Source organism: Prunus mume, linkage group LG1 (assembly GCF_029339155.1).
Source record: "Prunus mume cultivar Tortuosa linkage group LG1, ASM2933915v1, whole genome shotgun sequence".
Classification (NCBI taxonomy): Eukaryota; Viridiplantae; Streptophyta; class Magnoliopsida; order Rosales; family Rosaceae; genus Prunus; species Prunus mume.
Window position 1 is genome coordinate 18,566,206 of NC_142698.1, and position 12,359 is coordinate 18,578,564.

General features: G+C 39.4%; 3 protein-coding genes and 1 pseudogene across 4 annotated transcripts; all 4 read right to left on the reverse strand.

Annotated features, from left to right (window-relative positions):
- Nucleotides 1-13: 13 nt before the first annotated feature.
- LOC103318546 (NOP56-like pre RNA processing ribonucleoprotein) lies at nt 14-3,262 on the reverse strand. The gene is made up of 9 exons (XM_008219943.3): nt 3,132-3,262; nt 2,775-2,874; nt 2,540-2,581; nt 2,246-2,425; nt 1,946-2,110; nt 1,615-1,815; nt 829-1,326; nt 623-757; nt 14-547 (listed from the first exon to the last, which is right to left on the reverse strand). The coding sequence occupies exons 2-9, from the start codon at nt 2,850-2,852 to the stop codon at nt 230-232; spliced, it is 1,617 nt and encodes a 538-aa protein (XP_008218165.2). The 5' UTR covers nt 2,853-2,874; nt 3,132-3,262; the 3' UTR covers nt 14-229.
- A 752-nt stretch (nt 3,263-4,014) lies between these two features.
- LOC103318547 (double-stranded RNA-binding protein 2-like) lies at nt 4,015-9,432 on the reverse strand. Its single transcript, XM_008219944.2, has 5 exons — nt 9,339-9,432; nt 9,168-9,214; nt 5,980-6,227; nt 5,671-5,890; nt 4,015-5,460 (listed from the first exon to the last, which is right to left on the reverse strand). Exons 3-5 carry the CDS (start codon nt 6,223-6,225, stop codon nt 4,283-4,285), a joined length of 1,644 nt encoding a protein of 547 aa, XP_008218166.2. The 5' UTR covers nt 6,226-6,227; nt 9,168-9,214; nt 9,339-9,432; the 3' UTR covers nt 4,015-4,282.
- On the reverse strand, nt 6,305-9,426 carry LOC103318598 (pentatricopeptide repeat-containing protein At3g12770-like; annotated as a pseudogene). The gene is made up of 3 exons (XR_016125813.1): nt 9,339-9,426; nt 9,168-9,214; nt 6,305-8,958 (listed from the first exon to the last, which is right to left on the reverse strand). The product of XR_016125813.1 is annotated as a pentatricopeptide repeat-containing protein At3g12770-like (transcript).
- Nucleotides 9,433-10,174: 742 nt separating the features above from the next.
- On the reverse strand, nt 10,175-11,417 carry LOC103318548 (uncharacterized). Its single transcript, XM_008219945.3, has one exon. The coding sequence runs from the start codon at nt 11,349-11,351 to the stop codon at nt 10,395-10,397; it is 957 nt and encodes a 318-aa protein (XP_008218167.2). The 5' UTR covers nt 11,352-11,417; the 3' UTR covers nt 10,175-10,394.
- Between the last annotated feature and the right edge of the window lie 942 nt (nt 11,418-12,359).

Genomic DNA, 12,359 nt, shown 5'->3' on the forward strand with positions numbered 1-12,359 from the left:
ACGCAGAGAACGATTGGATGGGCAAAACGATTCTCTTGACCAACTTCACGTAACACTTGTCTATCAGAAATTAGAGGTTACATAATAACTGCATAAGTAGTTTGAAATGACCACACCTAGCAAAGAAATAAAACAACAATGACCCGATTTTATATATAGAAAAGCTGACTGATTGCCCTAACTTAAACAAAATTGTTGAGTTTCCAATCATTACAACTTCCGAAGTTCCTCAATCATCACTTTTCTTCTTCTTCTTCTTCTCTTTCTTCTTGCTTGGCGTATCAGATTCTTCTTCAGCTTGTTTTCTTTTCCTTTTCTTCTTCTCTCCGGCATCAGCATTTTCAACCACATCAACATCCTCAGCTGAATGCTTCTTCTTCTTCTTCTTTTCCTTCTTCACGGGTTCCTCTTCTGCTTCCACATTTCCATTTCTGTCATTTGACGCAGGCATGTCTTCATCATCAGCCTTCTTCTTTTTCTTCTCTTTCTTATCTTCTCCAGCAGGTGTCGTTTGGCCAAGAACAGAATCTGCTGCGGGATTATATGCCTACAGAGAACAGAAAGGGTTAAAATAATCAACTGACAAACTGAAATAAAAATCCCAAAGAAACATTTGTCAGACCTTGGCAGCAGTTATCAATCCTCCAGCTCCCTTCTTGCGATCCTTGTCGTAGACTTCAATCTTTGGTTTGCCTTTAGCTGATCCAGCAAACCGACCCAACTCTCTGCCTTCAAGATTCCTTAACCGTGCTTCAAGCTGCGCAGATGTTTATCTCTAAGCAGATGCTTTCAAAATACTAAAAGAAAACAATGAGCAAAAATAAATACCTTGGCTCGATTTTCCAGTCCCATTGTGTTATCTTGGTTATCTCCAAGAGCATCATATCGAATTGCTAATGCAGTTTTTGCTGCAAGTGAGCGTGATATTTTACCCTTGAGCTTTGGTGCTGCTTGACCAATCAAGGATGCATGGTAGATAAGCCCATATTTTGGTGTTGCATGCTTAGTCTTCAGTGCTCTGAAGAGGGCCTTTTCAGCTCCAAGAATCTGAACCGTGCTCCCAGGCTGCTTTGCAAGGTTCAACAAGCTACCACCATGGGCAATGAGGCGAGCACCAACAAGCTCTCCAACGAGAGCAGTCAAATTTGGTGCAATGGTGTTCATCCTGTTTTTTAAATAATCATATAGCTGAGCTCTGTACTCAGATAGAGAGAGAACTTGGTCACAGAGTTCTTTGATGTTAATCAAATCAAGCTCGCTAACTTCAGTTCCCATAGATATCATAGCTGCATCCTTCAATTCAGTTTCAACCTCCTCTGGCAATATCTGTTATAGTTTGACCAAGAATATGAGATTTATTAGCAACACAAAAAAGTGTGATGATAAAACACAACTACCCTTATATACCCATAGGCTCTAACAAGGGAGATTTAGAACTTAATTATAGAAGATTTGTTCCCCAATGATGAATAAATGTTAACCCAGGAAAAAAATGTGTGATGGCAGCAACTTGGTCACAGAGAATATTCAACCATAGACAGAGGGTGGATACACTGGAAACCCATAGGAGATATTATTATGATTACAGCAGCAAAACAAATCACCAAATCTTACCTCGGAGAAATCAAGCTTTGCAGCATTGGCACGATAGCCCATCAGCTTCACTGCCTTGGCATACAGGATATTGTCCTGGACAATCTTAGCAAGCTCTGGAAAATGCCAACCGTACCATTCTCGAACCCTCATTGCATATGTATTTAGCTCTTTATCAAGATCATCAAGCAAACCAATGGCTTGAATAACCATTGTATCAACCTGGAATTCAGTAAATTATATTAGGTCTACAGAAACCTCCCAAAACGAAGCTATAACTTGAAAGAGCAAATTAATTTCAATTAGCCACAGTACAAAGTCCTGAGATGTCAATTCATAATTAAAAGCACACCTTTTCAGCACTGAACTTGAGCTTATATCGAGATAAACTATGGGATAAACCCAAGCTCATTGGTGCCAAATCTTGAACTTGCAGACCAGCTATGAGTTCAGTCAACTGATTTCTTACACCTCTCATCAACTCCATAACAGAATTGTTGTGAACGCAGTCTATTTTCTGCAAGAAAATGCATGCACCGACTTAAATAATACGAAACACGAAAATATCAACTTACAACAGACCACTATGTACTTTATCATCAAAAGGTTTCACAACAGTTCCAAATTTCTCTAAAGCAGAGCTCTGGCATACCAGTTTTTCCTTGATGACATTTCCAAGCTTAGAATCTGCAACAGCCAGAGTTTCGCCACTGCAGTGCGCACGCAAGAACTTGCGCAGACCTTTGCTGGGTTTACTGTCAATCAGCAGGGTTGCTGCTTCCAAAGCTTCTGATGTATTCTCAAACTTGGAAAAAGCTTTCAGTTTGACAACCTAAACCAATGCCATGTACTGATTAGATGGATAACTAACAAAAAATATTTTGAAGCATAAATACAAGTAAAACTAATACACATACTACACACACATAAAAACACAGATAAACACCTGTCTAGCTGACTCTGCACTTGAAAATTCCTTCCATAGATCCTGCAATATAATTTAAGAGAGTCACGAAATCAGACCCAAGACTTAAAAGCTGAGATAAATAAAGTTGCAAACTTGCAAAGAAAGCTAGGATAAAAAATAAATAATGCACAGACGCATTTTTCACAGATTCCTTCACTCTTCTCAGACATCAAACAAAATACACACATAAACACGGTTTTAAGACAGTAATTACCTCAACTTGGGAGAGCTTCCCTTCATTCAACACTTTAAATAAGGCAAAGCCTGCCGGAGTTTCGAACAACACAAGCATTTTTCCAGCTTCTCAAACACACCTACACCAAAATACACAAGCATAATCACCCATAATTTTTTTTCTTAAAATCACACGGCAACTCTGATAGCAACAAAATATTCCTACTAATACACCCAAAACCCATCAAGTTCATACTTTTACTATGAAATTAATTGCCCCACTGATCATTTTTAAAATCCACAACTTTGCACAAGAACAAGAAAAGCCACACGAACGTGTATATACAGAGGGAGGTTTGTTCAACGACAAATAGTCATTAAAATCGTAATTTCTTACCTCTTTATGTGCGGAGCTGCGAGAGAGGGGGAAGGGGTAGAGGGGAGAGGGAGAGAGCTCAGAAGAGAAGGGTCTAGGGTTTATTGTTCCAGGTGTAGAGAAAAGTTGTATATATATATATAGTGGTCTCTCTAGGATGACCCAAAAAAATGCACGACATGTTTATGAACGACATCTGTCACCGGTGGGGGGTACTCTGGGAATTATGAAAACCTATCTGGACATTTGTGCCCCAAGAGTTATAAGAAATTAAGGTAATTTGTAACGTGGCAAGCGTGCAAGGCGGGTGCATAATGTAACATTGGGCATGTGATACATAGTTCTTTTTTTTTTTTTTTTAAGTCGAAAACATGTGATACATAGTTCTTGATACACTAGGGTTTTTGGGGTTTTTCTCACGGATATTTTTTTGTTGGTTTTTTTTTTGGTGTTTTTAACCTGTGAATTGAAAAATATTTACCAAAACATAAAGGGCTTGGAAATTTAGATCCCGACTGATTAATATCCAAATTTCATATTTCAAGTAGAAAAATATCTTAAAATTCTAAACACCCCTAACGTAATATATTGCAGTTTTAATATGTTTGTGAATACTGAAAGTAAACTGAAAACATTAGCAATACTGTAGCATGTTTAACACCACCAAAAAAAAAAAAAAATGGTTTTAAACCTATTGTGCTAAAAAGAAAGTAAAATGAACACGAAATACGTTTATTTTTTGAAAGATGCAACAAAAAAAAACGAAATATAAAATCTTGAAAGGTTAATTTTTTGAATAATTATCTGCCAACTTGAAAGAGATTCCAAGTTCAACTGAAGAGTTAGTTGGTAAATTATGCAGAGTTTTGAGGAATAGGATAAGAGCATTTTACTATCTAGTATCAACACAAAGCTATATATCTCTCCCCCTTTAGCCAGTACATATATCACTCACGTACTTTGAAAAATAAGAATGAATGTCTCAATCCTGATAAAGCTCAAAGAATCTGATCTCAAATTTATACAAGGAATTCCAAAAAAATAAAATAAACTACTGCTTTATTTGTAATTACTTTGCAGAAGCATCAATGGCTAACAACATAAACTACCAAAAAACTAATAGGACTTCTGTATTATCTATACTTGAATCATATATGAAGTTTACTAAGCACTCAACTTGCTTTTGACGTGTCTTCTTGATTGGTATCTTTCTTCTCCATGTTTGGTAACTCTCTCCTCTGGCTGGAACTTGGCAATTTTCTTGCTGGTGGAGCTGAACAAACCGGTACAACTGATCTAATTCGAACAGCTGGTGCCATGAAGCTAGGTCGTAGTCCTCCCAGTTCTTTTCTTTCAGGCATGGGTGCAGCTGAAGACAAAGGAATCCCAGTTCTCATTCTTGGTGGAGCAGGAATCCTGCTTGGGAAATTTTGTGGTCTTGACCCCAGTGAAGAAGTAGGCCTTACAGTTCTCATTATTACAGGATCTGCAGCAAATTGTGGTCTTAGGCTTGTAGAAGTACTTACTCTTGGAGGATTTTGGGGTCTCAAATTGGGCCTACAAGAGTCAAAGCCATGAGGCCTTTGTAATCCAAAGTCAACTGGCTTAGAACTAGAATCCATCATCCTAGGGTGAGGCCATCCAAATTGCCCAGTTGGGTTGCATTCCAGCTGAAGGCTTCCAACTTTGCTTCCTAACTCACCAAGCTTCTGTTTCTCATCCTGAACTTGTTCCTGGATTCTTAGTTCAGTGCCGCTGTTTCCAGGACTAAAGGGATCTGACACTACAGATGGAGAGTACTCGGGTGATTCTTCTGGCTTTTCTTCCTGTATCTCTTGAATAGTCACTGTGGACTTGCCCCTGATTGGGTTAGGAACTAAATGGTTTGAGAAGCAGAATGATGGGCCTGATGTAGCAATTGTAATTCTAGGTCCCGCAGAGGTTGACTGTTGCCCCCTTGCTGGAAAGTATAGACGGTGATCAGGGTGGAGCACAGATTGCATAAATGGAAACATCTGAGGAATAGATGGAGTAGCTAGTGAAACAGGAAGCGGCAGCAGGCAATTTTGTTGCGGTAATAATTGCTCTTGCTGCCACAATTCATACATTGCTATTTCAGGGGAATAATTAGAATAAGCCCAGTTCTGGAATTGCATAGGATATAAACTTGGTGATGGCAGGGTAGATTTGTTGTAGATGGGAATGTATGTCTGCTGTCCATGTCGGCGATCACTTTGAGTATTTTTAGACTCTGACGGCTGAAAACTTCCAAGAATACGAGCAATAATTACTTGTTCCTGTTCTTCATTGCCTCTAGACTCCGCTGAAGAAGTCGAGCCACGTCCAGCCACTGCATGGATAACATGGAATAATTTACATATATAGGCGTTTACCTTCAGTGAAGTAAATTACAGATATGAGCACTTTCCTTGGTTGAACTGGTAAGCAGCAAAATGCATGAAATAGTGCATAGAATCTTTCAAGGCAAACCACAACATGCTTGTTTTGTAAAGCACACTCAGAAGAAAAAGAAAACGAACAATAATGAGAAAATGCATACATCTTTTCAGGGCTGTCCAAGCAGCCATCGCAGCATTTTTCTGAGCTTGTTTCTTTGTCCTAGATGGTTCCCCCATAAAGCTCATTCCTGCTAGCTCAACTGTACATGAGAACACAGGAACATGGCCTGGTCCAGATCGAACAGTCGTATAAACAGGAAGGTTCAACCCAGCTCTATGAGCAGTTTCCTGAAGCAAGTTCTTGTAAACTCCAGTTTCATCCTGTGCAGCAAAAACCACAATACTAATTATTGAACAACTATGCACTATCGAACTAAAAGAAGAAAAGCAATACAACTTTTGCTACTAACCAATACTCTTGCAGCCAATGCTCTGGAAGGGCCTCTTTTTGCAAGTGTGTTCAATGCTACTTCTGCTGCAGCATGTTCTGCCTGTCTAAGAGTAGAGCAAAATGTAGGACTTTCAAAAGTTTCTCCATTGAAGTTGACTGTTGATTTGAATCGAGGGGCATGGTCTGGACCTTCTCGGATGCATGAATAAGATGGCAAATTGAAGCAACTTCTCTGAGCCAACTCTTGCAATTGGTTCTTATACATGCCTGTGTATACATGAAACAATGTGGCACATGCCATGGTAGGTAATTTCATTAAATATACACTTGGTGGATGACAAGGGTAATAGGTAAACTGTTCCTAAATTTGCATCATTAGATGATGGTCAGATTATGTGATTTCATTACAATATCTTATTTGCATACGAATTGACATACAAAAATTGAAAAAACTTTTTGACACTAGAAAAATCAAAACTTCAGCCTCAGGTCTTGACTTGGCAGCAATTCTTGTGGGGATAAGTTTACAAACAGGAGCTGAGCTTCAAAATTCTTGTTACAAACTAGCCACGTCCTCTCTCCACAAGAAGACCCTCATCACCAGTAATCATTACAGGAGCATTTCCCATCAACAAAGTGATGGAAACGATTGGCATCTCTCACAATAAGTTTCCCCCTCACAATCTTGGATATATATTTAGTCACATTGTGACAATCAACACATACATGCAGATTCTTTGTGATCCTAATCAAGCTCCCAGCTGGTGTGCTTAAAAGTCCAAATGCAATGGCTAATCTCTCACTGTGGTCCCATTGCAACCTTACCTTCGCAGGCTCATCCACGTCACGAAGAACACAACTTGTATCAGGTACATAATCAGAAGCCTCAACTGCTACTCTTAAAATCTCCAAATGCTGATGAATCTCTGCCCAATTTGGATGTGAGTTGTCTCCAGCAAAAAATTAGTAAACTTGGTGTCCTACTTCAATCAAGCTACACCCTGTTTTTTTTTTTTTTTTTTTTTTTGAGTCCCTTCGTCCTCATGTGGCTTCGAATATAATTTACAGAATCCCATCTCCTTGCTTGAGCATAAATGTTTGATAACACAACATAAATTCCAGGGTTCATGGAATCAATACAAAGTAATCTATCTGCTGTCTTTATACCCCAGATCAATGTTCTTGTGAGCGTGACATCCATTTAGCAATGCTTCAAGAACATAATTTCCTGGTTTATAAGGCATTTGCTCCATCAATGCCTCTGCTTCTTCAAATCGGCCTGCTCAGCTTAAAAGATCCACATAACCAGCATAGTGTTTTTCCTTCAGCACAATGTCAGGGTCTCTCTCCATGCTATGGAATAATTTGATCCCCTCTTCGACAAATCCTGAGTGACCACAAGCAGTTAGAAGAGAGAGAAAGGAGGTTTCATTTGGCTTAAATCCCTCATCCTTCATTCTTCTATAAACGCCAAGAGCTTGCAGTCCATAACCATGAATACCATAGCTTGTTATCATAGAGTTCCATAGGATAACATCTCTACAAATGGAGCAATTTTCAAATATCCTCTCAGAATACTTTATTTTTCCACAATTCGCATACACATCAATCAAGGCTGTCATGTTAACTACACCAAGTGCATGGACATGCCGGATTAAATTACCATGAACACTCCTTCCTTTCTTCAGAGAACCTAAATGGGAACAAGAATGGACTAAACTAACAAGAGTTACTGAATTTGCAGCAATTCCCTCTTCTCGCATCTGACAGAATCGTTTCAAGGCTTCTTCTGCATGCCCATTTTGTGCCAATCCTAGCAGCATAGCAGTCCATGTAATCACGTTCCTCTCTTCCATTCTGTCGAAGACAAAAGGTGCTTGCTTTATTGCACCACATTTAGAGTACAGATCAACAATGGCAGTGGAAAAAATGGGATTTAAATCAAAACCCCTCCGAAAAGCACAACAATGTAGGATTTTTCCACTTTCCAGATCAGCTGTTTGAGAACAGCCCTGAACAAGGTTCACCATAGTCCCAGAATCAAACCTACCATCACTTGTGACTAATCTGTGGAAGAAGACGAAAGACTCATGCACCAGACCATTGTGAGTACACCCCGATATCATGACATTCCATGAAACCAAATTTCTTGTCTGCATGGTCTCGAAAACCCAACAGGCACTTTGCATTTCACCCATATTACTATGCATATCAATTAGTCAGGTCCGTACCTCATTACCCATTCCCAGTCTAACTATGCACCCATGAACACATTTTCCAAGCTTGAAATCCCCACTTTTAATGCAAACTTGAATTATGCTCAACATAGTGACTAGATTTGGCCAAACCCCACAACTACACATTTCTAGAAACATATCAATTGCCTTACTAAACTGACTAGATTGCACATAGCCACCAATCATGGAATTCCAACAAACAACATCTCTTTACGGCATCCTATCGAAAAACCTTTGTGCATCACCAATCTTATCGAATTTCACAAAGAAATTAATCATTGAACTCCCCAAGAACCAATCACTTTCAATTCCTTTATCCACAGATCTCTTAATAACTTCCATACCCCTTTTATAATCTGATAAGCCCATGCACGCCTTGAGTGCAAATTACACATATAGCTATCAGTCTCCAAATTGCAAGAACCCATCAAACTAAACAAGTTAAGGGTCTCATTGTATCTCTCTTTTCTTAAATACCCATAAATCATGGAACACATGACGGGCATCAACCAAACTACCCAAATCAGAGTAAGCTTTAACAAGCTTTGTAGCCAAAATCTGGTTTTTGAATATAGAACTAGTGATAATCTGGGAATGGTTGGCCTTGACCCAGATCAGTCTTTCTGAAAATTGTTGTAAGAGTGTGAACACTGGCAGGTGATTGACTGAACTGGGAAAATGCGATTGAAGAAGAAGAAGAAGAAACATATGCTGAGAAGCAAGATGAGGGGCAGAGTCTGAAGGGTAATTTGGGAGCAAAGCTGTGGATATGAAGGGCCCATCTTAAAAGTTATGATATATAGAACAACAAACAACAAACAACAAACAACAACTATTGAATTTAGTTTAGCAATTGACCAAGAACAAAACAGAATTCATATGATTTAGAATACAAATGAAAAGAAATTCATTGTCAAACAAAAGCAACGGAAGCAAATCCTACAACCAAAAACAGAAATGAATCATATACCTCAAATAATTTGACAACATCCCAAATAGAAACTCCTCGTCAAAGACCTGAAGAGAAGAAACATATCGTATAGAGAAGACGGAGAGAGATAAACCCAAAACCAAAATCATATACATGGTGTGGTTCCAAAAAAAGCATATAGATGGCGAGCAAATCGAAGAAAACACTGACCCTTGAGCGCTTATCGGCACCAAGATCAGCAGCCTCTACAACTTTCTTCCCAGGAGCAATAGAGTATCGAAGGCAACTATCGAGTCGTATATCGTTCTTGCCAATTACATAAAGTGTCGAGCTTCAATTTCTTGAACATGTCATCAGCTCCGGAAGGTAACTGTTGCTCAGAGCAGTGTGGGGTTTCCATGATATTTGTGTTGTGTTGGCATGTTTTTTTTAATTTTGTTTTAAATGGTTGTTGTTTTACCGTTTTACCCTGTTTTAATTAAATTTCTGATTTTGAAAATTTTACTTCACCAAAGGCATTTGTGGGTTTTTAAAATGTTTCACTTTCAAGCTTTTCCAAGCATTTTAAAGATTTTTGAAGAAAGTGCTTCCGAATTGAAGGGTTGAGTTTAATCTTCGGATTTGATTGTATAAAAAAAGATGCAGGCGCTATCTACATGGTGTTGAGGAGAGGAGAAAATAAATTAATATGAACTCCATTTCTGAATTATTATTATTAAGGTGGACTGTCTTACAAATATCACAATCACAATTGCGTCTTTCTCAACTTGTTCTATTCTATACAAATGAAATGCACTATATATACTTGTGGTACATAGTGTTGCGTGCAGAACTCCATTTCCACTGTATATCAAAGTCTTCATCTTGATGTAATTTAATAACTGAGGGTAGAAGGTTATCATGAAATTGTGACATTTTCAATGAAATTATAATTATTTTAGATATATGATCTGAATATCTGTGATCAGGTTCATACAAAGTGGAACATAAGCTCCATTTACTATATAAGCTAAAGATACAACCTTACATATTTATTGCTGGATTAATTGCTGAAAGAAAGCTTATTTTATTACTTATTTCACAAGGCAGGCATGTCACCAACACAGGTTACTCAGACCACAATGCCTTTAACATGTAGCTAAACAGGAAATAACAGACACAGACAGAGTAGCGAGATTAGACCAAACCATCGGATGAAAATAACCCAATAAAAGCCCTTTACCATCAGATCAGATAGATAGTTGTTTGATGAATATGTCATGTTGTTCATGGCCATGATGGCACATTGAATCTGACATTTCGCTTTGCAGCATCTGTCTGATATTCATCTCGCTTTGCACTTTCCTTCAAGTAGCGCAAGGCTGTCTCCATGTCATCTGTTGGGGTGGTAAGTCTTCCCTCACGACCGGGAGCTGGTGGAGCCCATGTCGAACGGATTGGCCTAGCACCGTTGGATATAATGGTTGGTCCCGTGCTGCCACTATCATTTTTGCGGTGGTAGTCATCGTAGTTGGTGTTTCCATTTGGCTTGTACAATGGTTTGTTGTTGTAGTCACTATAATCACCATAGCCTGTAGTGCCATTATGCCCGGTTTGCTGGGGCTGTTGGCGCCAGTTTACACCGCTCAAGGGTCCAACCCTAGAGGGTTGATCACGGCTTGCTTCAGTGTGGACTTTGGTGAGGAAATTACCAACTTCCCGCGGATAATCATGTTCGGGGCTGGAAGGCCTGCGCAACCTTTGATCATCAGCAGCATAACCATAACCTTTCACAGGGCTTGAAGGCCTACGCAGCTTGTTGTGATCATCAACAGAATAACCATAACCTTTCTCAGGGCTTGAAGGCCTGCGCAGCTTGTGATCGTCAGCAGAGTAGCCGTAACCTTTCACAGGGCTTGAAGGCCTACGCCACTTGTCATCAGCATACCCGTACTGTTTCACTGGTTCAACAACCACTGTGGGAGGAGAGCTATGCTTGTATGCAGCCGGGAACGCAGGGGCGAGAATACGTTCCTGAATGATTGTCTCAGTTTTTGTTACATAGGCCCCTGGATTATGGAGGGGAGTGCAACCAATGATTGTTCTTTGTGTTCCGTCAGCATCAACGATGACTGTACGACACTCCTCATCTGCATAGCTTGTCTTGCTCCATTCATTGGGGTGTGATCCTGCCCCCTTGCTGTTAGAGTAACCTGATCTATAACCGTAATCATAGCCGGCCATTTCTTAGCCTGAAGCTGTGAACTATATGATTTACTTTGAGGACTTGTTTCTCACTTGAAACATGTTGAGGCCTCTCCTTTAATATATATATATATTGAAAGTACAGATATTTTAGCTTTCTATCACATATGCTTCTTTCTCTGATGCACTTCATCATTCCCTTTCACATTGCCAAAGTGTTGAAAGAATCATATTCTGCCAATTCATGGATTGGGACCACCTCCATTGTTCTGAAGGTCTGATCTTCACTGTTTCATTGGGAGCATAGTTTGATTGGACTTTCGGTCATGTCCCACCCGCAACTATAGACCCTGGTTGGCCATTCTCCACCCACCCATATCACCTCATCTTCAGGACTACTAGGCTTAAAATGTTTCCCCTGAAGATATCCATCAAGGATCAATTCTACACCTTTGGCCCAAATCTAGATTTATTCCCTTTTAGAAAGTCTGAAGAATCATGTTCTGCTCACACATGGATTGAGACATCCATTAACCACGTGATCCCCTGTCATTTCCTCTGTTCTGAGCAATTGCAAATCCACCCAAGTTTCCTCCCTTATTCGTTTAATCTGTGATGTATTCTTAATGTGAACAGAATATAATAAAGAGAATAACTTTACATCCTTTATTCTATCATGCTGGAAATACAAATCTGGCTATTTCTGAAGAAGCTTACAACCAAAAACCATTGTTTCACTCTCTGGCTTGGTCCAGTAAATTCCATATGCTAAATACCGTCGCACACTTCTCTAATATTCTTTAATTCTGGGATTGGTTTCACTCCCACATGAGATTAAGACCTCGACTTCTTGATGTTTCAGCCATAATGTGATGCCTATCTATCTCCTTGATGTTTCAGCCTTGATATGATGCTTCTCTTCGGAAGTTAAATTCTCTGCCAAGAGAACTAAACCGATCCCAGTGAGCTCATACTAAAACCAGACGTTCCAACTGACGAGGTGGCAGTGAGCATGTACACAATGAAGGCTTGCAGACAGCTACAATC